The 26166-nt window shown below is 39.6% G+C and overlaps 1 protein-coding gene across 1 annotated transcript; it reads right to left on the bottom strand.

Annotated features, from left to right (window-relative positions):
• Nucleotides 1–9016: 9016 nt before the first annotated feature.
• On the bottom strand, nucleotides 9017–11744 carry LOC145436334 (uncharacterized). The gene is made up of 2 exons (XM_080313687.1): nucleotides 11437–11744; nucleotides 9017–10576 (listed from the first exon to the last, which is right to left on the bottom strand). Exon 2 carries the CDS (start codon nucleotides 10517–10519, stop codon nucleotides 9608–9610), a length of 912 nt encoding a protein of 303 aa, XP_080169813.1. The 5' UTR covers nucleotides 10520–10576; nucleotides 11437–11744; the 3' UTR covers nucleotides 9017–9607.
• Between the last annotated feature and the right edge of the window lie 14422 nt (nucleotides 11745–26166).

Here is a 26166-nt window from a genome sequence, read left to right on the forward strand (position 1 = left end):
CAAGATGTGACCCGCATTTTGAAAAGTATTCACCTGTGATTACCGGCTAAAAAGTGGACGACTGCTTATATGATACACTCTATCCTACTTTGCAGAGAGTAATGTTCTCCTTTCTCTTTAGGTAGTCTCGAACTGTCTTGGATATCGTGACTTCTATTCGTACGTTGCTAAAAATTTGCGACATTGTTTCTATTGTTATTCGAATACGATTTATATATGGTTTTACGACAACTGCTCTCAATCGTCGGCCTATACCTATCCGTAAATATTTTCACGTTTCATCATGCCGACACGAGTTTCGCTAAATTGCAAACAGTTTTTTTTTTGTTTCAATAAATATTTCATGCAAGTGGTGCTGCATGGAGAATATAGATAGATACTTCTACATAATGAAAGCTGTTAGAAAGATATAGTAAGGTAAAATCATAATGATATCATGCCACGTTGTTGCGAATAATTGTTTGCACAGAATAATATGTCTGTAGGCCTACTTCATGTATTAGTCTCTTTTTACTCGGTGCATTGATAAGGCGTTCTGTTGCGTTATGATAATCAGGATGCAATTATATCGGGAACAAGTTGTAATCGACCAGGGAAAGCACATGTGGCGAGATAACGTAGTCGTATAATCCACAGCTACAACACCTATGGGTTGCGGGTTCGAGTATACGACCGAGGTCGACTGCAGAACGCCTACCTGAGTGATGGAGGTTTATCTAGGCTCCTCCTCACCATCTCATCCATGCAAGCGGTGTCTTATAAAAAACCTAGAAGTGAGCCGTGCTACAAGTCGGCAGCTATTGAATGATAATGACGAAAATTGGTCTGGTGTAAATGACCATAGTAGTCGACAAACACCATGAATAGGCTACCACAAACAGCAACAGCCACTAAGGTGCGCGCGTAGCAAAACTGCATTTTCCCTTTTGCGATCGTTGGGCGATGACCATACTCTTCCGTCTACAGCAGGTTCCATGGTTCGAAGAAGATGTATCCGGCGCGAAGGTTTTCTTAAATATTAACATTAAGATGAAAAATCATATAAATACGCATAACTTACATAAATAAGTTCAATTGTAATTGCAGAGGGAGCAGTATATTCCTAGTGTCGATTGAACTCGTTATCCAGTTGGGATGCTGCATGTGCGTAACAATGAGCATGCGCAAAGTTGACGTCGGCCATTTCCGCGGCTGCACACACCATCATATATAATGTTTTGGCGAGCGTGCGACTCTCCATACCGAGCTACCAAAAAGATCGGTAACGATATAGTCTCGTGATGGGATAGATGACACTAGGGTTACAAGTTATGGAGAATCTGCAAAGAGGACACATTTTCGAAATTTCCAGACTTACAATACTGAAGTGAAATCCTGATAAAATGGTAAATCTTTCCCGAAAAGCTCATCTTTTCGGCTAAAATCCCTCATTACCGGCTTTTTGTGATATTTTCCTTTGATTGACTAAAGTAAAGGTCATTTTTCAGGCTCAAGTACTGAAAACCACGTCGGGCCGGTATTTGGCCGCTGATTTCCTAGATCTCAGTCCAATTTCCACATACATTTAATCAAAATTCCCCAAAAAATGGGTGAATCCGCAAAAAGAGAACATTTAGGCGTCTTCCGACGACACTGTCAAAAAAAAGTCAGAAAAGAGGACAAATTCTCTCAAAGGAGGACGTATGGTAAAACTGTTAAACACAATTTTTGTTTACTTTGATCAGACAATTGATTTCGATTAAATTTTGAACGCTGATTTCAAAACTGACTTCCGTTTTTCTCTATCACGTCAAGTTTTCGGGTTAGGTGCCCACCATATTGTCTCATAATCGACATAAAAGTACTATTTTTAATATTTCGTATTCATTGTATTTAACGTTACAAAAACCACTAGCGGTCGAAAGTAAATCAATATAATCCAAGGAAACATTTCCACTGCTTTATTTGGTAGATTTTAATTGATATTCTTTCTGCGGGACAAATAAAGTGCTAGTTTCAAAGCCCAATTTACTCTAATAAGTTTTCATTCTGTGGGTTATTTCGTTTGATACTGGAGCAATAGCCAGCTATATATGTAAGCTCAAATCTACTCTGGTATCTTACCCCCATCATCTTCAGATAATGGAGGATTCTTTCTCCTTGCCCAGCGCTGACTATGCCAAGGTTTTCTGGGAAATTAAATATATATTTCAGTTTTTTGAAATCTCTGCTGTCCGACATAAACATATGACAGTGTCACAGGGTTGCATGTGCATTCTTATTGTCACATTTTAAATGATGAGGCATCTTCGGGTGCGCCAATTGGTATTGGTCATTTTGTCGTATGCTGCTACTTCTTGACCTACAATCAGGATTGTCGGTATATAGTGATGGAAAGACATTGGAATCGCTCAAACGTATCAGAAACAAATTTCTTTTGTGAGGAGCACACGATTCCAATTTGGTATTTGTATATGGGTCGCATCATTCTCCTCTGCTTTTCGCGTCTACTGTGGGGCTCAGGTTGCAAAGGGCGCTGCTATATTAAAATCGAGAAATGAAGTCACATTGAATAGCGTGCAGTGCGAAGAGAGTTTCACATGTTAAACTTGGTGCAATGTTGCCGAAACGTAATGGGTGTCCTAAATTTCAATGAGCTCCAGCAGGAAATAATCTGATCACGTCTATTTTATATATCAGTGCTGTAATCAAGTCACGAGGCCCCGAGTGACAAGTCAATCTCACTTTCAAAGTTTTGACTCAAGTCAAGTCGAGTCATTTTCAATTCACCATTGAGTCAAGTCCGAGTACAAGTCACCGAGCAGAGGGTCGATTCCGAGTCATGGTAATGGTATTGTGACTCGAGTCCGAGTCCAAATCATTGTGTTGACTGTTCAGTTTCCAGTTGAAGTCTATTTAAACCCACTTTTTTATAACTCTGTTTGGTGATTTTGAATGATTTGGATTTATAATATACTAATTTTCCTCACTTTGAACAGTTTCTTGTCGCATTTTCAAATACCAGGACCAATAGACGAAATTCCAATAGTCAATTTACTGTCCTTAGAAATTACAATGGAGTGTCGGCCTTGGCCGTCTTATAGTCTCGAGTCATATGGCTTGGTTCGAGTCATGCACAATGACTCCAGTCCAAGTCGAGTCAATATACAGATTGTCTCGACTCGAGTCTGGTCAACCCTGCTATATATGAAAATACTAATATTATTGACCAAATGAATAAACAAACTTGTGAAAAAAATCGCGAGACCGATAAATTTATGCATACTGATTTATCACAGCGGTTATATTAGCGCTTGGTGCATGGTATACCGAAAACACAAATGAAAGAACGTGGGTCTGTTGAGTCAAGCCTTCCAGAATTTGTTTGATTGGGACCGAGACCTTTGTTTTTGGAGGTCTACAAAGTGTTGGTAGAGCTTTTTTCAATCATCGGGCAGATTTCTCCCAAGGGGGAGGGGGGTTGGCTTAAATTTCGGCCAAGGGAGGCACGAGATGAAAAAGGTTGGGAACCACTGTACTAATTGGATTACGTGTCGACGGCCGCAGCTTACCCACACCTGGCGTAGAGCAAGATCATGACATGATGGATGAAAACCATAGGCATTTTTTGAATCAGCACGCCAAAATTAGTGTCAACGTAACGATTTTGGTTACGATTTGATAATCCAATGTGTACATTGTAAAATTGCGTTGTATAGGGCGATAGGCTTGTTCAAACAAAAATAAAAATTATATGATGTAATAGCCATCTCAGCAACATCGCAACAGCCCGCGGTATTCCAGCAACAGGCCTGTCCTGCGACTGGACGGAATATGCAACTGTCATCGATTGGCATGACTCCTTGTGCATTGCCCGGGCACGAGAACATGAGATAGTAACGTCTCCTGTACCGAAAAAAATTCGCGTTTGAAGAAATTGAGAATTGGCCAGTTGGAAATATTAATGGGTGGATTGTCGGTTCTACTGACTGTAATAGATTTATCTATGTCTGAGCGTGAATCTAGAAGGTGTGGGAAATTAACTGGATATCGCAAATAGGAACCCAGCACTAGAATCATGTTCGTAACTCGTCATATTTGTAATTGCCATAGGTATGTTGGCTGTGTGTATCAATGCTGACCATTTCAGATGTTTGTATATAGAAAATATGAACGTGAACAATGAACATTGGGGTTGTTAAAAATAACGTTTTTCCCGGATTCCAGCCGTTCACTGATTAAATTGTCAGGTCACACTAAAAAAGGCTGCACACCAAATTCGATTCAATTCTGACAAGTATAAGCCGCCGCAGAGGCAATTTGAATTTTCAATTCATTTGGAAAAATTGAAAAAAATATTCAAATTTTTCTTTCAACCCCATGAAATTGTTGAGTTGTCTTCGAAAACGATGCAAAACAAATTTGACTCGATTTCAACCAATAGAAGCGGGATTATTCGAGTTTTTCGTTGATAATTCTTGGCTTTACGGCGGCTTATACTTGTTTGTTAGAATTGAACCAAATTTGGTGTGTAGCGTTTTTTACAGTAACCTGACAATTTATTCAGTGAATGGCTGGAATCCGGAAAAAAATTATTTTCAACAACCCCAATGAACATGGCTACCATCACCGCATGCGTGCGTTCGGCGACTGTCGTATCCGGCTTTACAACCACGGCGTCCTATAGTTCATCTGTATTATTTGCCATAAACGCGATGATAACAAAACTAAATATCGTATCATTGATTCTAACGATTTTCCACGCCTCGTCTTCCTGAGGATTTTTCTTCCAGAAAGATTTCAGACTGACACGTATGGTTATGTACATTGTACATCTCTGGTCAATCGAACATGATGCCAACTTATCAAAGCCGCAATATGTCCAAAGTCAGAACGGCCACATCCATATGGCATACGTGCAGCCATTACTAGCGCAAAGAATCCGGCATGGTTGCAGTACGATTCAGGCGGGGATTCCGCCTCAAAGGTGATCAATCCTCCACTAGACAGGCAGGCAGGCAGGCAGGCAGACAAGCAGGCAGGAAGGCAGAATAGTTATTATCTTGCCAGTACAAACTTCTCCTTGTGATGTCAATACAGTGACGTTTGCAGATTAGGGATTCGGACCTCCCATATCATATCCTCACATTTAGATTGCTGTCGCGAGGCTACCAATATCATTCGCGAATTCGATGTATCCGCCTCGATGTCTTGAATACACGCTACGCTCGGATGCACGATGGGTTGATTGATCAAAGAGAATCGCAGACATGGCGACGCCTGTATGACAATGCAGTTTTCAAATAGTCTACATCAGGGGTCACCAACCCGGTGCCGCGGGCACCAGGTAGCCCGCGAAGACTAGATGAGTAGCCCGCGAGCCCATTCTAAAAATATGTGAAATAGCAGCATTTACCAATATTCGTCAGATTATTACCAGCAGTGAGTTTCTAAATATATAGATTGTTTGATTCTGCTATTCTTGTTTAAACACACTAACATGTAACTTAAATATATAAACACTTGAAAATATCTTCAATTACAATTAGTAATATATAGATGTATGTGATAGAATCACCAGAAATTCAAGATAAGGCGCATTGCGTATAAAGGCGACATGACGGAATGCCGTTCACGGTCATCTTGAAATGGTGGGGGGTTCCGTTACGATAGCTCTACGACCAGGACAATGCCAAAGTAGTAAACAATATTACTATTCGGAGTCAGATAGCCGTGAAGTACTAGCAGATTTTCAATATCTGTATACCGAATACGTATTGCATCTTTTGGCACAGCTTGTTTCTGTTACACTCAACGCAGTTTAATATACCATGTTTCTAACTTTCTGTATTCGTTGCTGGTGTCCGGTATAATGAAATCTTGGTCATTTCTGGATGCTGAACAGTTGGAGATTGAATTTGTAACACTGCAAAATGAGCCCCACCTCGGTCTGCATGAGCAAATGTTTGGTGCATTGTTGATACGGAAAAGTACAGTGGTGTATGCGCAGCAGCTATGAAGGTTGCAAGCGTCTATGGTTCAACTTATCGTTGTGGATCAGCCTTTTCGGACATGAGCTTCATCAAAAACAAACACACAACACGCTTAATTAATGCACATCTGGAACACTCACTACGAATTGCAATGCCAAGTTGAATACCAGAGTACAGCGCACTAGTTGATATCATACAATGCCCGGCTTCCCACTGACTGCTATAGAAACAGATAGCACGATGTCCAGTCCTGCCCAGTGACATGAATATCAAAGCGGAAATTTAATGTGACACGGGTAAACGGCGGGAGTAAATGGTAGCCCGCCGCTTCAATCATTACGCAAAAGTAGCCCTCGGTTGCGAAAAGGTTGGTGACCCCTGGTCTACATGTTGTCTCACTGATCTACGGCGAGAAATGAACTGCCGAGGAAGTGACATTCACAATTAATTCAAATTACAGACAACGCCATAGCCATCGACGTTCTTGATCTGTAATATGGTAAGTATCTTTTGTAGCAGCTTACCGACGGTACAATGTGGGTCTAAAGCGCAACCACATGTGAAAGCGAATAGAGAAGTCGATATATATTTAGATTTTCGGAATCAGTGCGACAATTACATTCGAATGATATCAGTTAATATAAATTGTAAACTATTTTCGATGAATTGCGCTAAGTTTTGGCTTGGCCCGGCTGTGGCTCACCTGTGCCTTAGCTTTATTTTCGAACGAAAAATATGCAATCACGTGATTTTTTCAGTCAAATGTTCAAAATCTAGTCGTTCATGAACATCGCTAGAAATTGCCAATGAAGGTTTCACAATTAAGTTTTCGTTCCCTCATCCGGGCGAAAAGTGAGGTATACTACCCGACTTGAATCCCCTGATTCCAAGTCACCGACGTTGTCACATCAAACCTTACAGTAAACGAACTGATGTAGACGCAATGTTAGGCTTTACTTGCGCACTTGACCAGGGGTCCTCGCATTTGAAAAGAGCATCATGGCAAGAATCTGATCTCGTATAACTGATGAAATCTCAAGTTCTGTATGAAGATTACCCTCAACAATTATCAATGCGACTACATATCCATCGGCAATACCATACAACTCCCAAACACCCATTAACTGTAAGAAAACGTGCAAATAATATATTCCTACTTCTACTGTTATCTACATCTGTTGGAAATATAAATGTTAATTGTCTTAATCTTCGACAAATCATATGCCTGTCACTGTAATACAATTAAATAGATGTAACATGCAAAGGATCTACGTATACCTCAAGTTTCGCATGCTCAAGTAAGGCAACCACCATTGTATGTACGAGTTTTTACAGAGGAAATGCGGCGCGCAAGACGAATCCCATCTAGTGAGTTCGAAGAGGTGCTATGATGACGTCACGAATTATCAATTGTGACGGAGCAATTGATTGAAATATATAGCTCTTTGGGAGTTAAAATGGAAAATATAGGGCCAATATAGCTCTTCGGGCGAAAAATATTCCCGACCCCAGCATGGTCTATGTCAGTGGTTCTCAACCGGGGGTCCGTGAAGCATTTTCAGGGGTCTGCGAAGCCTCTAAATTTGTAAAATGCTTGATAAAATCATATTTATTTATTTTTCAATTAGGAAAAGCATAGGCCTGTTTCGCTTCATAATAGCTAAAACGTTAGGACTCACAACATTGAAATGGTCGTCTGAGTTGAAATGTCCGACTACTTGCAAACTCAATTCAATAGTCAAAATGCCAATCGCCTGCTGATGCAAAATATTGCTGTTTACGGATGTTTTGTTGGGGTTTGTGGAACGAATGAAATGTTGCAGATGGGAAGGTCAAACAAGCAAACATTTTGGATTTGGAGTCGTCAGTCTAAACAAATTAGTAAACAATCGTTTGAAATAGAAATTCCTGAGTTTTTCCGAATCCGTCCCGATGAAGGAATTGAAACCTCGGCACGAAATCCATTTTCTCATGTGATATAACCACTAAATAACTCCAATATGAGATGCTTCATAGAAATGACTACAGGCTGGACGTGATATGTTCATTAATAACTCACACCAAAAGCTGTCGTCGGAAGCGTTACGCGTCATTAATACATTCGCGACCAATATATCTTCGGGGGAATGGATTTTCTGCGCTCATTCATACCAAATCGAATACGCAGAATTTCTAGGGAATCAATACAGCTTTAAAATTACCTTCGAAACAATAAAAGTCCACCAAATTTCTACATATAGTGTGCTGTTATTTTCAAGAAAAGTCATTTTGTGGCTGTTTATCACTAGTCAACATTTACTATTTGCACAAGACAGTTGACGATTGCACGATAATTGAGAAAATTTCGAACCAAAACTTAAGGGCGTCCGCGGGACTCCATGACAGTCCAAAAGGGGTCCGACAAAAAAGGTTGAGAACCACTGGTCTAAAACGTTATCCCTCGTAAGATCTCCAGTCTTTTGTGGACATCGTCCTCAAATACGTAGAATTTTATTCACAAAAATACCTACAAAATCCTCAGCAAAATGCAAAATCAAAAGGAATAATCAACGTCTATAAGACGTAAAACTAATCCCAGAACGTCACGCCATGATAGTCTTTCATCGACTAATCACTAAGAAATCAATGTTAGGGCTGGAGAGACACGTTAATATACCCGAGAAACTGTCTCTTCCTAAAGCTTGATTTTGTGAGAAAGCCGTGAGCCGTTCTCATACGGTTTGCGATGTACAATAATGATAGGTGTCAGTTGAGAGCCAGCTTGCTTGATTTCCTTTACTGAGCAAAATATATCAACTAATGATTCTAATATATTGCCAGTGCTCTTCAATTTCCAAGCCATTCAGAAATGTATTTTTGTTTTCGTTAAGTTGACTTGAAATATAAATTCATCCCGATCTCATTTCGCACAACTCCCGACCCGTACACAATTATAGTATTGACGCAATAAACCATTGTTGTGATTATGCGTTATTAAACTTGTCCTGTGGAACTGATAAAACTGCTGTAGTCGGCATCAGTTTACTCAAATGCAATTTCGAGACTTCTAGACTATATAAGATGAAATATATTGACCGAAGCACTTCAGAACAAAATACAAACTACTTCAGCTTCGCAAAAAACTGCAACACGGAATACATAGAACCGACGTAAATGGTGAAAATAGTATGGGAGAATAATAGATAGGCTTATTTCAATTAGGTCAAAATAACTGGAAATCGACAGAAATGTTGAGAAGTAGATCAGGTTTAGATCATAAAGGTCCACTATTGTACATTTATCAAACTTTGGGACATTCGAAATATGAACATGTACAAGTCGCTTTTCAACCTGGGCAGCGACCCAATTATGAGTCGCTGTAACCAATGATAGAAGATGAGCTTCGAAACATTTTGAATGTATCGTTAAGTGGCGTGAGTCAACGTTGGCGTACTCAGAGGGTACACAACAAAGTTTCATACATAAGCTGTCAACAGGTTATGGAAACTGTATAGTATTTCGGCGTGCACAGCGAATGACGCAAAGTGCTAATTACGGATCGAAACTGGTGTCTATATGTCAAGTCAAGTCAAGTCCAGTTATCAACACCGCATGAACATCGCAGATACACGCCCACTACGATCTGTAGACACGCTTCAGTACTGATCTTTGGGGACTTCTGGAGATTTGCCTTCCATGTGATCCGTATTGTTATAAGACGGCGGTTGCATCACTTGCGTTGGAGATTGGATCACCAGCTGGGGTGGATTCGCGGCCTGAATCAGACTGCTACTATGCGGATATCCTTGGGCGGGCCGCTGCTGTACGTATAAGGGCATGACTTGACCGGTCGGACCTTGGACATAATGCTGCTGAGATGGATAAATCACGTTAGATTGTGTAGGGATGTATATAACAGGCTGCGTTATTCTTGGATTTTTTTTGAAACAAACTCCCCGGCAGCAGAAGGCGGCGTGTACGATCGCTATAATCCATGATGCGATCTGTAGCAATGTTATGATCACATGAATGGCGATTAATGGAGGTGAATATTTGGAAAATCCGGCTGCAAAGCCGGATATGATGGTGGAAGAAAATGCAACGCATGCGGTAATAATGGCCATGGTCATATTTGCAATATACATACATCGGGAATGGTTAGCCTTTATACGCACAGCCAAAATGCCAGTAGTAATAACAAATATGCCTCCCCATATTCCCGGCGCTGCGTACACGAACCGATTGTTGGGGTAGAAGTGATAGCTATAACCATATCGTATCCAATAGTTTCTTACTTCACGGTTATTTATAGACAAAGGTATTATAGTGAGTAGAACTGACAGTCCACCAATCAATATCTCTGCGATGCCAAATCCAAATAGCGCACTCCTGTTTTTCAAACGTGGATCCTTCTTCTGCACAGGAGATGCTGCGACCTGATGTCCTTGCGCCACAGGCAAAGTACAATGATTCATGCCGGATGAAGACTGTTGCATATTTTGTCCAGCCACAGGCCATTCCTGTTGAGGGAATACAACGGATTGTTGTAAAGATGTTGGGGTCGTCATTACATCGATAACGTATATCTTGTCGTACTGACGGACGCATATCCTCACCCTATATATCTGAAATATACAAGGTGCATATACTGTACAGTTATTAACACAAAACTCAAATCCTTCCGTTTGTACTGTTATTATCAGGGATGGCTTGAACGTGTGGTTCAAGTTCGTGCTCGGTGTGTGAACCTCAGAAATTATGAGGTTCGCGTTCGCAAACGAACCTTGCTATGTTCTGCAGTTTGCATTTCTTTCATGTTTCATAATTTTCCACATCATTTTAACATATTTAGATGAATTCAATGAATTATTCATTGCATTTCAACTGTGGACCACTCTCTGCATGGCTGCATGAAAAGAAATTCAGCACTAAACGAGCATGCACCTGGCTAATTTCGAAAGGTTTATTTGCTTTGTTGGAATTTTGTCCGAAATATGCAGCTTTCTTTTGTGAATATTTAGTGACTCTCAGTTGTGAGCTTCGTCCGTAATCACACATCCTGAACGAAATACACCACGAAGGTAGTCGGCGAATTGTGCTAATTCACCTAATCAATTGATCTTGATATGAAATGGGAAAGAATACATCGCTGTATGTAAAATGTATGTATGTCATGTAATAGATCTAGCAGGTGTAAGGGATCTATCTTAGTTTGATATGTTTATTGTTTCAATACAACCCAATCCATCCGAACTTAATCCGAATATAATTTGTACATGAGGTAATATCGGTAGCAAGTATTATACATTGCCCACTGTAGCCTAGGCCGTTCAGGCGTAAGGACATATTCCCTGACTAGTCCTCGTCGTAATTGATTGCAAAGCTATTGCTTCTATGGGAATATTGCAGCATTTAATTGTTCCAATTGATACATTCGGCATCGCCTAAAAACTCAGCATACTTCAGCATTGTGGCATAACCTTACCCGATTCGTCGTTAAGTATCATGTACATTAGCAATATGACGAAACGTTACGTCACAGTTTCGGGCTCACGTTCACATGGCAGTTTACGAAAACGTTCCCACGAACCAGAACCTTTCAGGGATTGGCATCATCCGGAATCATTATATCGATTAAAATATCAAAGTCTATACCTCATAGGCGACAATGGTTTCACGATGTGTCACGTGGCAAATCTAGAATCCTTTGGTCGCAATTTCGGCATAGAATAATTTGTAGAAGTCGAGATATCTCACAATGGTTTCATGATGTGACATAGATCAACGTCAAAAGACGCGTCATTTCGCGCTAAATGCAAACGAATCACGAGAAAACATTATATTGATTAATCTGAATATTTTGTCTTCGCCGTTACTGACAATTCACTTCCCTGATAGGCATTGGTATATGTTTCATTCCGTTGAGTTGGCTGTGTCCTGGTGCATTATGCATATGCACACTGCAAATACACATGCTGTCTTACAAGAGGCTAGAACGACAGTGTGCCGTGCTATAAGCCGACATCTCAGTAACCAAAATGAAGATACATTTGGCATGGTGTAAAAGACCAGCAATTTCGAAATCCCATGACGAATACAACATCACCACTAATGTGGTTGAGTTAAAGTGGCGCGTAATACGCGAGTAGCCTATATATTATGAACAGTATACTCGGACCAATTCAGTATCTGTTGCACATAGTTTCTCACTATGAGGATCAGTTGTAACAAATATTGACTATAGCTGCCTTGCTTTGTGCTAACTTTCGAGTACAAATCCGGCAACCTTTTAACAGGGCGACGAGCACATGAATTAGGAAATTATATAGAGCTGGTACATAGATATCGGTAAACGAAAATGCGCGAACATATGGCACTCAATTCAACTGCTTCAATCTTACTACACAATATCTTTTTGAATGCGTTTGATCACCGAAAATTGCCGAATACAGACGACGTCTCACTCATGCTAGATACCGCGCGATTTATTGACTGTCGTACTGTCTTACGCCGCCGTGGTCTGTAGACATATTGCTATATTTATAATTCAACGACACGAAATAATATTGGCTACGTGTATCATAAGAGCAATGTAGCTATAATATTAGCTGATTCCCATACCAACAATATTAATATTATGATGTATAAAAACATTCGGTGGTGCTTTTCGCATCGAAGGCTTTTTGCTCCACGGCAATTAAGACATTTTGATCAATATGATGGCAAGGAATTTCATGAAAACACAAAATAAGTTGGTAGTTAAAAGTGACGTTTTGATTCTCGTATAAATTCCAGTAGTTCGGCGATAATGTTGCTGTACGTTAAAATGTTATATAGCTGGAAAGGTACGTTCTTTGTCTCCGCGATGCGTTGTAGCTTTCTTCTTAACTCAGCCTGATGTGAACAGGTCATAATATAGTGTTCGACCGTTTCTAGTTCGCCGCTATGCTCGCACAATGGCGAGTCCGAGCAGCCAATGTTGTGGACATGTGCATTAAGTCCGCCGCGTAACCGGTGCGTATAAGTCGAAACAACGAAGCTTCGTTTCGTCGGGGTGGGGACTGATGGTAATTTCAACTCCAGATTTGGTCGAAAGATTTTGTAATGGCTTCCAGTTTCTGAATCGAGATATTCCCGGTTAAAAATAGATTTGCATACCATCAACAAATTATGCTCTTTTTTGCTAGCTTTCACTATTCCGAAAGATTTGTTATCAGCTACGCGAGTCGTATTTAAAACAAACATGTTTTTAAAACAAGGGTCTTGTTTAAAACGTGTTTGATAAGCCATGATGTCACTAATATTCAATAGTGACGTCATAGTGAATTACCATTCACAATTGAATATATATAGTAAATATAGCTCATTTGACGAAATATCTACGTCCTATAGCTGTTGAACCGACTATTTTGAGGTTTACAAACATCCCTTATCGTATACGTCGGCTATAAGGTGTTGGTCGTCCGTGGGCACATACGACATGTTTTTTGGAAGGTAATTACACAATTATGGCGTAATTATACAACTTAAAAGGAACACAAATTTTTCAAACGTATTATCGACATAAAATCCCTTAAATTAACACATTGACTACCAGACTAGAGTTTTTTCATTGAAAAACACTAGAAAACGTCATATTGACAATTTATCAACGTGTGTGTCGATTAAGTTACCTAAGATCCCTGTGCCAATAAGGGTTCAAAGGCCTTTGTTTAAATCATGTTTTAAATGCAACCCTACTTACATGCAATGATTACATGTAATGATTCCTGAACGCGAGAAATATGGACGATGACGAATATGTTTCCATGAACGCAATGTTACTCATAATTCGTGTATGTGTGGTTTATTTGCTTCACCGCGTTATTTCGGATCGCACATCGTCCCTAACCCCAATCCAATGTGATGGAATTGTGGTAACGGCGACTGTACGATGTCGAAACATTTTGTTGAGAAAACGCATATCTAATGTCTCGCGTTAGGCATTGGAATCTAGCAAAATGCGACATATCCAAGTTACCTTATACGTGCTTTGAGAGTTAGAGCGATCGACTGCCAAGCTTTCTACCTAGAATAATAAATATCATTGTGTATGTGGTTTACGAAATGAAATTACTAGCATATATCCACATATTGATACGATTTGGTACTGCGACACCTCGTTTGCTAATGTGGGGTGTTTTATTGCGCTTGGAGAACGTGTATGCCGAAGCAGAATACGTTAACTTTGGTTTTCAGAAATGGAATTCAATTTACTAGTGTAAAACAGTAACAAAACCCAATATGAACTTTGCCGTATTGTAAATCAAAGAGGTTGACTCAATTAGTGTACATTGGTTTTCTGCCGGTGTTCGGTTGTAAAATTTTATCAGTCATTTTTTTCACGAATTTCATATTTTTCAGCCGGCAAAATGTCATATTTTCTAGCTGGAAAATTAATAGCAAAGCATAGCATGGCAAGTCACAGCAAATTTATAGCCGTATCAATCAGTAGTCCTTACCGATCAGCTGATCTCATAACATTTTACGAGCCGGTTCGGTAGCCTTTATTTCATTATGACGTCATAAATTCGTATTTTTGAAATTTTGTGTAGTGGCTCTTCTACAATTAAGATTTTTATATGCTGCTCGCGCGTGAAGCAGGTCTGCCCCTGTAACACTAAGCTCAAGAAATGTCTTAAAAAGACCTGGACACTGATGAGTAGAGCGGGTTTTTTTACCCAAAAAAATAAAATTTTGACCTAAAAAAACTGAATTTTGACCAAATTTTGACCTAACGTATGCAAATTAGGTGTTTTCCCACATAATGTTAAAATTGTACCACTTATCTTCATTTCTGGTTGGAGCTGACTGTCCTAACGAAGTAGTTTGACCTGAAAAAACGTTTTTTGCTTAGAAACAGGCAACATTTTACATGAAAAAACAACATTTTAACGAAATCTGGCCCTATGAAGAATTCCAGTGGTTACAATATGTATTATGGTAGAAATAATTAAAATATTTTCTCGTACAACGAGAGATACTTTCCTACATTCTTGGGTAGAAAGTGCACGTCCTTACTAAAAAGCTTCCCAAGGTCCAAGGAGGTTCAACAGCAGTTGTTGGCTGACAACATTCAAGTTGTGCGTACACTGCTGTTGCTGGTGACACACCGTGTTGCTTCATTCTGACAATGTTGTTTACATCACAATTTTTCATCGTGGCTTCTTAATGTAAGAATGATGCGATGCACAAGAAGTCTTTCTTCATTTAGGATATTACGGTACGTTGACCATAACACCATGTCTACCTATTATTTGTTTTATTTGACCGTTTATGATTCATAATGGGCAGACGATTAGCCGTTTACAACGGTAGGCCTATAAAATAGGCTAAAAGCGGTAAAATATCAAATTATAAGTTTACTGACAGTGCAAAATCTACAATACAAACAAAATGCAGACGTTAAAATTTTTTTGACTTTATGAAAAATTTTGACAAATTTTGACATGTCAAAAAAAACGCCCTACTGATGAGGTTTGAGTTTGTATCTCGTTTTTATATTCCAATGAACAAAAATACGAGGGCTGTATTGTGTTTGAGCAAATCCCAAATATGTAATCAATGAATTGAGGTGTAGTGCAGCCATTTCGGTCATTGCACTGTTGTCACCACGCAAGCCTGTTTTGTAGGCTAATCATACCATGGCTCACGTGTTCCGATTATCCCAGTGTTCGCAATATGTGATCCTTGACCTGATACCGGATCATAACGTTGTTTTAAGTGTGTATATCAAAGATTTTCTAGCTGTTGTTTGTGATATTTATGGTGTTAGTCGACTACTATAGTCACTTACACAAGGTCAATTTGTTTAATTTTACTCCTTAGCTGCCGATTTGTAGCACAACCCACTTCTAGGCTTTTATAAGACACCGCTTACACGGATTACATGGCGAGGAGAAGCCTAGATAAACCCCAAACACTTATGAAGGAATTCTGGAGTCGACATCGGTTGGTCTCGAACCCGCAACGCATTGGTGTTGCAGCTGTGAATTATGCCACCATGCAATTTCGCAACGAGATTTTCTAGTTGTGAATTACAACATGTGGGTCGTGAAGGCGCCGACCTTTTTTGTGTATTACCGGGATTCCGAAATTTGTACGTGACTATAAGTCGGAGCGAAAATGATGACCTATAATAGCAGTCACGTCACCAAATTTAGTAAGATCATTTTCCAATCGGAAATCGTTCCGCGACAATAAAATTATTGGGAATCACTGTTCTAATCACATAATCATGATTGCATCACCAAAGTATAAAACAAATTTATTGACAAGGCAAGGCCTATAAAGTATCTGGGTTTTGGAGTGTTCATCATTTTCGCTGCAGCCGGCACTATTCCATCGTCAATCCCAGCCTGAGACTATACAGAATACTCAACATCCATCAGCTGGCGTGATTCCGTATACAGTCCTCGTGACACAAAGACAGCAACTTGGGACGACGGAAGATTCACACGTGAAAACCAGAAAGCGATATTCGCGATATCCGTTTTGCTGGCGATGGTCCCTCTAGCTACCGCTGGTCGTCAACTGCAGGTACTACAGTGGTATCGGGATCGTGGACACTACGTCGGATCGTTCTACCCTTCTTGCGCGATCATATCATTCATGGTGAATGTGTCGTCAGGGATGTGGGGAGGAATATTTGTTATAGTCACGGGAATCTTGGGAGTGCGTATCAAGGCTAACCACTCCAGATGTATGTACTATACAATTGTACATTGTACATTGTGCAATGTACATTGTGAATAGGATCTTGCCATTATCACCGCTTTCATCACATTTTCCGCACCGCTAATATCCGGCATTGCAGCCGGGTCATCTGACGATGAAGCAACCACGGTACATATCGTGATAACATTGCGAAATGATGTATCAATGTTCGTTACCATCATCCACGCCGCGTTCTGCTGCAGCGATGTTTATTACAAGACCAATGCAGGATTTACACGCCAGTTATGCACGTGCTTGCTCAATCGAATATGATATACCAGCAATCACAACAATACGTTCAAGCTCCTAGTTGCCAACGCATGCTTGCCTACCCACAACAGGTAGCCACGCTACGCTATCATCCAAGTAGCGGTCCGATTCCATCGATGAATTCTGGCCAACCAGCACCTTAACCACCACCATAACAGGCGCGACCGCCATCTTACGTCAATTAAGATCCGCACGTGACGCATGATCAAAACATGGCCCTCAGAGTGTCCAATGATCAGGCAGGTGGCCGTTGGTGTGAATATCGGCAACCCTTACACGGAATATTCTTTTTACTTGCTTACTTGGGAAATTTTTTCTTCCACTTAAAGTAGCTATAAAGTGTTTGAAAATCGTTATTCATAATTGTATTGGAGTGGGAAATCACGCCGACAATGATATTTCTACTTGAGTACGAATGGTGGCTACTTTGAACACCTCTGCACCTACGTCTACAATACACGTCAGAGAGATACGGTAACCACATCAATTGAATTCGGTTGATTGAAGAGAAATGCCAGCTACGCGACTAATGTGTGGGATATATATTTTACCTATGACATGAACGACCAATATGTCGATATTCATCGCATCGTAGTGACCTGGCAACCTTTGACAACCATGAAATTGTATTTTTGACGAGGCGGAAGCGTGATTGTGACTATGCACAATTGATGTGTTTTTTTTGTAGTTGGCTATATTGTAGTATTGTTTCATATTACGTCTCTTTACAGGGGAAGCGAGTGGCGCGGTTGGTTAAGCCGCCATCGTCACGACACCAATGGAATCGGGTGCAAACCCAGTTCTGCCTTTGTCAATTTACAGGGGAAGCGAGTGACGCGGTTGGTTACGCCGCCATCGTCACGACACCAATGGAAGCGGGTTCGAACTCAAGTTCTGCCTATCTTATATATGTCGGAGGTTTATCTGGGCTTCTCATCGCTAACCTCACAGCGATTGCGCTGTATGAAATGTCTACACTGCATGTGAGCCGAGCCTACAATCGGCAGTAGAGACGGGAACATGAAAATCAAGGGAGACAAATGGTGAAAGAGTGCGAGTGTGATAATCTGTCCGGCAGAAGACGAAAAAGCAAAGACAGTAAATATTTTAAATGTTACTGTCGTGTCGCATATGATTTTAGTAGGCGAAAAGCGCCACTGTTTGATCCGATTAAACAAAAAAACGTGTCTTTGCAGACTGTAATTGCAGTGTGTCAAGTGTCAGAGGAGATGCCCAATTTCCCATGCATACGTTTACACGCAGAAGTATGGATTTCCGCTATACAGAAATGTACAGTCAATATGGTTTTGCATGTGTTTTTATAATCTAAAATGTATATCAATATTGTTCGCCCATTTCTATGGTTCTGAATCTGGGGATGGAGAAAGACAGGTTATCAGGGAAAGTTTCAAACTGGAGGGAGAAGCTCTACCAGTCAGAGTCCGACTGCATTATTTCACATATTAACCGCGATACCATTGTTGTCAAATAGATTTTCCGTAGCATTATGCTAAAAGATATAGAAAAGTATGATTAATAATATATTGGCGTTATTTTAAAAGCATAGTTGCATTTTCATCTACAAATGTCTGCTGCGCCACGGTCTGTAATTACAAAATATTTTGATAATATTATAATCGTGCGCAATATGGATAAAAGAAAAATGAATCTATTTGCCGATTGTCGTGAGGGGATACAAATTTTACCGAGACACATAGTATGGAAATGTTTTTAATGTGCCTTTTTTCTACACATGTGTATAATTATGGTGGTGTTTGAAACGAAAATATATTTAAACAAACCTGTTTAAAACATGGTCCTTGTCCAAAACATGTTTTTGTCTAAGTCACGACGTCATGCATATTCAATATTGACGTCATAGTTCAATAATATTCACATTTGAAAATATAGGTAAATATGGCTACTTTGACGAAATAGGCTTTCAAACCTTGTCATATACGGACCAAAAATATCTTTAACCAGGACTACATCGTCATGCAGCATTATCACGGTCGGCGGCCATCATAATCATAATATTCATTCTGTATCAATGATCTATATTTACCAACCATCACATATCGTATACGTCGGCTATTTCGGGTGGTAATCGTCGTCCGTAGTCTCATACAACATGTTTTTATACAACTCTAAAAAACACAACTTTGTTTTTTAAGGCCTTTGTTTAAAGCACTGTTTTAAACATGTTTTAAGCCAAGTGTTTTATACAACCATTTGTTTTAAATGCAACCCTGCGTATGATAACATTTCGAGAGATTCATTGCATCGCAGCGAGAAAACGCTTGAAACCAAATAATATGAACCCAAGCAAAGAATTATTATCAATAACGAGACCGGGACGAGGTATTACAAATTTATCTGCAAAATCACAGCGAAGCGTGTTGGCCAATAGCTATATAGACGTGGGTGATCACAAAACTTAGCGTGATACTCAAGCAGACGAATAAGTACTGCCATACCTACTAATCTTTTACAACTATAACTAGCGAATTCCAAAATATATTAACAGTTAACACCTCTTCAAGTGGGAGTAAAAATTGAAGGAATTTAATGTACGCGAGGAGGTGACTACAATAGATTCAACCGAGGGTTCTAATATTTCGAGCAGTAGTTAGTAGGATGCTACTTTGGACGTTACTACTACACTACATATAGGTGCCATTTCCGATGTGGTCAATGACGAAAATAGTGCAATGGTTTATTTTGGTACGTCGGCGCCATATTACGCTGCTTTACATTTTGTAACCGCAACGAATAGTAAGATATAACACCACAGGAAATAGGGGGAGTGTTCAGCGTTTTTTCTCGCCATTGGAACTCACCATCGTTGAGTCAAATTATTAATTCGTGCGTCATGTATCAAAAATAGGTAAACGTGGTCGATACAAATCTTCGCTGCTTACAAAATTGAAAGTCTGCGAATCAGAATCTAATGATGTGAATCGTTTGTAAAGTATGGCATGTCGAGCAAGAGTTATCTATCGGGATCTCAGCGCAGTGATCTATATCTCTATACGCATTGCAGCAGCATTCGCTTTGAAGGCAATTCTCCAAAGTCACAACTAAATCGTGGCAGACCTCTGTGTAGGGAAAGTATAACACACGAGATTCGGTATTTATACCGAATATGTGAATGGCGTATTTCCGCCCAAGGCTATGCGAGCGAATTCATTAAAAATAGCTTTAATTCACATGACTGCTATAGCAGTTGGTTGTCGGAACAGCCGGGTACTTAGTAACACGTAATATAAAATTGTTCGGTCAGACTTCATAAGCCATAGCGAGGTAGACCCAATATTAACCAGTCCATTTAAATCGATGTTAGTTCGAGATGGATCAATTCATCCTAATTAGTAATTACGCAAAGCAGAGTTTTCAAAATAGCTTGGTTCAATTCACACCCTGGGTGTCAAAATGAATTCGGCTCGTAAGCTAGAATAGAAAGTTTTGATCGCTTGCTGACCCGACCAGGTAAATGATTCGGAAATGTTACCTCGAAATCAGTAGGTGTTTCAGTGGAATGCTTTTGTACATAATATATATTATTAAGTAATATTGAAATATATAGATTAGTGTCTAGAAACCGAATCACTTACAAATTTTATATCAGTCAATCCGCCTCCATCTCCACCTATATAAGGAATCAAATAAATTAATTTACAAATGTTGATGTCTTGACACCATGTCGCAGTCGCTCCCGCGCTACAAGGAAATTGTGTAAAGTTTTGTAATTGTGATATTAGTGGCTGGTTTGTTGAGCACTAAATTTATAATTATTTTCAGTGTCACAACTGTAGGCTACATTAAATGCGACTACCATAGCATTGATTTGCATGGATTACACTGGTCAAAACATATTTTAGGCAGACAAAGTAAGAGTGGTTTCTGAGGTTCTGAAGGGCACTGATTCCGAATATGACCTTAGTTTTTTTCAAGTTGGCTCTATTTTTGAAGATAACCCATGGGCCTATTTTGACTAAAATCTCATATTTTCGCGGTATGGGCTGGATAGAAAATCGGTGCAGTCGTACTGTAAAGTTCAGAAATTCAATCTACTTGTTATTTTGACAGGCTGAAGACTGTTTTAAATTAAAATACATAAACATAATTATATTTCGGGGTATTAGATTTATCATAATTGGTGACTTTCAAGGATATCATGTACAGAAATCAACTTCAATCATGTTTATAAGTATTTATCTAAATACTTACTCAAATAAGGTTGCATTAATTGAATCAGTTTTGTGTCAACCCCCTATTTTAAATACTAAATAATCAGTGGGAGTCAAATATCATTAACTTATCTTAAAGTAATATTGGTTTTTGTACTATTTTCGGTTTTAAGCAATTTGGTGAAGTTTTGGGAAAGGTTCCAGCTATAGTCTGCAATAATATGTTCATCGCATCGGCAATGATATCTTTATTTTGTTGTTTTGCTGTATTGGTAGAACCTATCTCCTTTCTATTCCCTCTAATCAACAATATTATCAGAAAATATATCAAGATGACTAAACAGGAAGTGAGATTTAATGCTCATGTTTGCTCCAAGGTTTTCATATGCAAATAGCAATTCTTGGACCAACTGTTTGTAGTTGGATGCTTTCTAATATTCCAAAATCTATATGTTACTACATACTAGAAGGGATGCCACCTTTTTTCATATGAAATTGTAATCCTTAGGCCGTATTAGAATCTGTGATCCATCAAAGATACCAGATTTAAGCTTCTCGTTTGATATGGATCCTAGGTATACCCACTCTGATAGCTTTACGGACAATTATCCTTTTACAAGTGAAACGAGATGAGACACATATGAGTATTTTGGTTAAGCTCTCCAGGGACAAACTTGATATCTTTATTCTCCTCTTTAATCTTGGTAGAATGACCAATCGGTACAGGAGAAAATATATTTCCATTGTGCAAAAGTACAATTTTTAGACTTGATAGACTGCTTATTTATCAAAAAAAGCTCTCGCATCAGGTCATGTTAATATTGATGGAGTAACTGAGAACGACAAGCGTGTTCATCATGGTCAATTATCTATTTATTCGCAGTATAAAAGTAGAAAAATCTAAGATTTACTTCCTACCAAGTGAAATATTCCAGGTTAAATACAGTGATTTTAAGCTTTTTATTTGGGGTATAAATATTTTCTTTTCGAGAGCCAATCCGGCAAAACTAATGTGACATTCGTAATCAGTACCCTTCAAAACCCCAAAAATGGCTCCTAGATGTTCTGCCAATATCTTTTTCATTCTGTTGACTAGTGTTATACATGGCTGAATTGATTTATGACATAGTCGTGTTCAATTTGTAAAAAGCTACTCGCATGCTTAGGGTTGAAATAAATCGGTTATGCATAGCCTATAAATCAGTTATATAATCGTGATTTGAACGTACTTTGCCGGAAAAGGTCACATACGTTTCTTGATTCAACGGCATATTGGGATAGGCTACTTTTGACTGAATCGACGTAGTTAACAGACAAGATATAGGAAAGGGCCGCTTGTACTTTCGTCATTGATGTTTTGCATGTACGTATAGTAGACCCATATTCACCAACTATAATCGCCAAGCAACGCCATGATACACACACATCATACATGGGGATGCCGCGAGACGAGGAAGGTGCAGAAATGTCCTTATGTACGGCTTTCTAATCAAGTCTCCATGCTATCACTCAAATATTGATCGCCAAGTTCAACTCCAATTGCGAAGATTTAAAATAGTATTTTGGTAAATTGGGATTGCTCAGATTGAATTAATCCGGTCGTTTTCTTGCATACAGTCAAAATTAAATAATTATTAAATAATTATTAATTTTGATTTTAGATGTAGACTTATAAATCGTATAATTTCAATTTGTCTGACACAAATCGAACCGATTGTTCGAAAAGGTGAAAGTAGAACAACTCAACATATTTTCAGCGGTCTAGAAAACCGATTAGAGGGATATGACGAAAATTTGAAAATGTCATATCATATGCGACTCAGCATCTGTTGATACTGGGCGGAGGAATGGCGTTTCTGTGAAACTGCAAATTGCAGTGAGGAGCAAAGGTTTTCATAAACCACAACACAGTGGTTGCCGAACATAATATTATCGATTCTTAAAGCATATATCAGAGTTTCTCCATCCAACATCCTCAACAAATCCAACTCTCAGCTACAAATTTGGAGATGGTATGATAAAACACTACCAAAATAATCAACAACAACAATCATGCTTATTCATCGCAAATACGCGTCAGGAAGCCTGGTATTTTAACCAAATGTCTACATATGAAATATGCTAGAGCCCAACCGATCATCGACTCGCCGATAATATCGGGACGATATCACACTTTGAAAGAATTATCGGTAACGGTCATTGAAGCTGAAAAATTATCGGCAATTTTCGTGACGTCACAACATGTCGGTAGGAAGTTAGAAAACTATAATCTTTGACCGCTAGACTGAGAATAGTAATATATGTCACATAGCTTACACTCAACAAGTGTCCAGATGTAGCCTTTCTAGTTTATGTCATGTTCAGGTATAACAATGGCTGTAAAGATGTTCAAATAAATGCTCTGAAGCTTTGAAAACGTGCTTACGTATATTCAACTTCTTTTGAATATCGGCTGAATGTATAGGGATTCTCCATCAAGGTGTAAGATATCGGTTATATCTGTATCGATCCCAAAATCCAATATCGGTCGGGCTTTAGAGCAGTGGTTCCCAACCTTTTTGTCTTCATTCCCCACTTCAGATTTATTCCGAGCCTTGATTCCCCACCAGGACCGTAACAGCACTTTGTCAGCTCCGCAAAAAATAACGTTGGTCTTGGGCCCACAGAACCCCCTCAGCCCCGCCAGGCCTGTACGCTTTTCCCTGTAACTTAATCAGCTACATTGGGTCTACCGTTTAGTGTTTAGTGAGTCGCCTTATTTCGACTAAACGCGCGAAGCGCGAAAAATTTATATAATTCGTGTTGGAATCGGCCTATATGATCGGGAATTGCATATATTTTGCTGTCAATTTTTTATCCCCTCTCTGCTCCCGTAATCAGATTTGCTGGTAGAGCTGAGTGAGGTGTGTTGGAAAAGGTAGGACCCCTGAATAAGAATTGAACATCTTCGGGTGGACCCGTTGGTATATTGACTTCGTTACATAGTGCTATTTCGTGACCTCCTATATCTGCTATGTCAAGAGATATGGAAATCGCCAAAGCTAAAAGGTACACACGATTTCATATTGCTATTGCTTTACTGGCAAGTAATTTTTCGCTGCGAGATGGCATTTATCCTGTGGGGTTCAGATCGCCAGGACAGGAACATTCAGCGCCTGCCATTTAGCCAATTAAACATCTATGTATATTGTATATATATCAAAGTTTTGCGTCACCAGAAGGGCATTCCTTCTCGGCCTAGGTCTTCTCGCTGCTGATCGTTCTGGCACACTTCTCAGAGTTGCATGTTACATGGCCTATAATATAACTTCATGTGCCTTGATGCGTCGTGGCGCAGTAATGGCCGATGCCGAAGTCTCCATTTCTATAAATTCCAGGTATTTTCGTGGGGGAAGGGTATCAAATAATCAGATATTCGGCAATATTAAATCGCGGGGTGGGGGTGGGAGTGCTGCAGTTACGGTCCTGTTCCCCACTACCCAGCACTTTTGTCATCACAGAGCAGCTATTAGCTGGTTTGACTACACGAGACCGAGACAAACAACCACAGCAGTACGCAAGACAATCGCCTATAGCTGCAACATAAAAAGTATTGTGAACCGATACCAGTAATGCTCAAAATTTTGCGAAAGCGTAATTCACGTCAAAGTAGTCGTGCTGGATGCGTTTGTGACGCCATCATTGGCCATCCAGAGTAAAAAATGAGGTTTTGTGAACAACACGCAACATAATTTTCGATACATACATTCCAGAGCAGTTAACCGGTAACGGTAATTGCGCATGTGTCTCCGTGAATTTGTAGACCAGTGGTTCCCAACCTTTTTCGACCCATCGCCCCCTTTTCAAGCTCAACACCGATCATCGCCCTCCAAATTTTGTGTACCGAAAATTGGGCATACAAACTGCATGTAATCACCGGCGGGTTGACTAAAAAAAAGGTCAATTTACGGCTTGAAGCCGTAACTAAAGTAACTAAAGTTCCGTGGGTTGACTAAAAAAAAAGGTCAGCTGTTTTGACGCGTCATCGCCCCCCATCACCCCCTTCGGTATTTTCGCCCCCTTTGTCCACTTTCGCCCCCCTATCGCCCCTTCGTCATTTTCGCCCCCCTAGACCGCCAAATCGCCCCCTGGGGGCGATATCGCCCACGTTGGGAACCACTGATGTAGACTGTCCTCTATATAATTTTAAACAAATGCGTCTATTCCCCACCAGAAACCATTGAATTCCCCACCAGTGGGGAATTCCCCACCGTTTGGGAACCACTGCTTTAGAGTATACACAAGATTATTTGCTGCTATCTTTGCGCTCCAATATCCTGCAGCGATAAAGCGCCCTAAAATTCCATTGGAAGTCGGATATGTCCGTTGTAGATGTCCCTGACACTAACATAATAACAGAAAGGGAAGTAAAATTGATGGATGAACTTTTCCAGAAGTGCAAAAGGACATATATATTAGTATTAAATTTGTACCAAAGAATACCTTTGAATTGTAAATTTTTTCTGTATTAGGACCAGTGTCGAAAATTAAAGTTAGTTTGTGCGGGACATTTTTTTCGATCTGAACAAAATGATTGTAATGTTATTAATTTGTGCCAAAATGTTCATCAATTCCTGCTACAGGCAATTTTTTTTCAAGTCATAAATAGGGCTGGGCAAAATCGAGTACCTGAGTGATTCGATTCTGAATCACGTAATATGCTTCGAGTCGAGTCGAGTATTCGAGTATCACTAATTATGACGTCATAACAGAATGGAAGATGTCAAAGTGCAAACATGTACCTTTCATGCCACCCGAAAGAATGTAACGCCTGTTATTGATCGTATTTAAGATATTTTGGTATTTTTTCAACCATACCGATTTCATTGCACTTTGTGACAATAATGTAGTGGGATGGTCGCAACTTCCCAAATGTGTTAATTCCAGTAACGCTAGTAGCTTTGTACTATATGTTTTGTATGCTGCAATACGGCCTATTAAAGTTTCGAAGCCTGCACAGT

Source organism: Botryllus schlosseri, chromosome 3 (genome assembly GCF_051294905.1).
Source record: "Botryllus schlosseri isolate E-star chromosome 3, Bs_hap1, whole genome shotgun sequence".
Classification (NCBI taxonomy): Eukaryota; Metazoa; Chordata; class Ascidiacea; order Stolidobranchia; family Styelidae; genus Botryllus; species Botryllus schlosseri.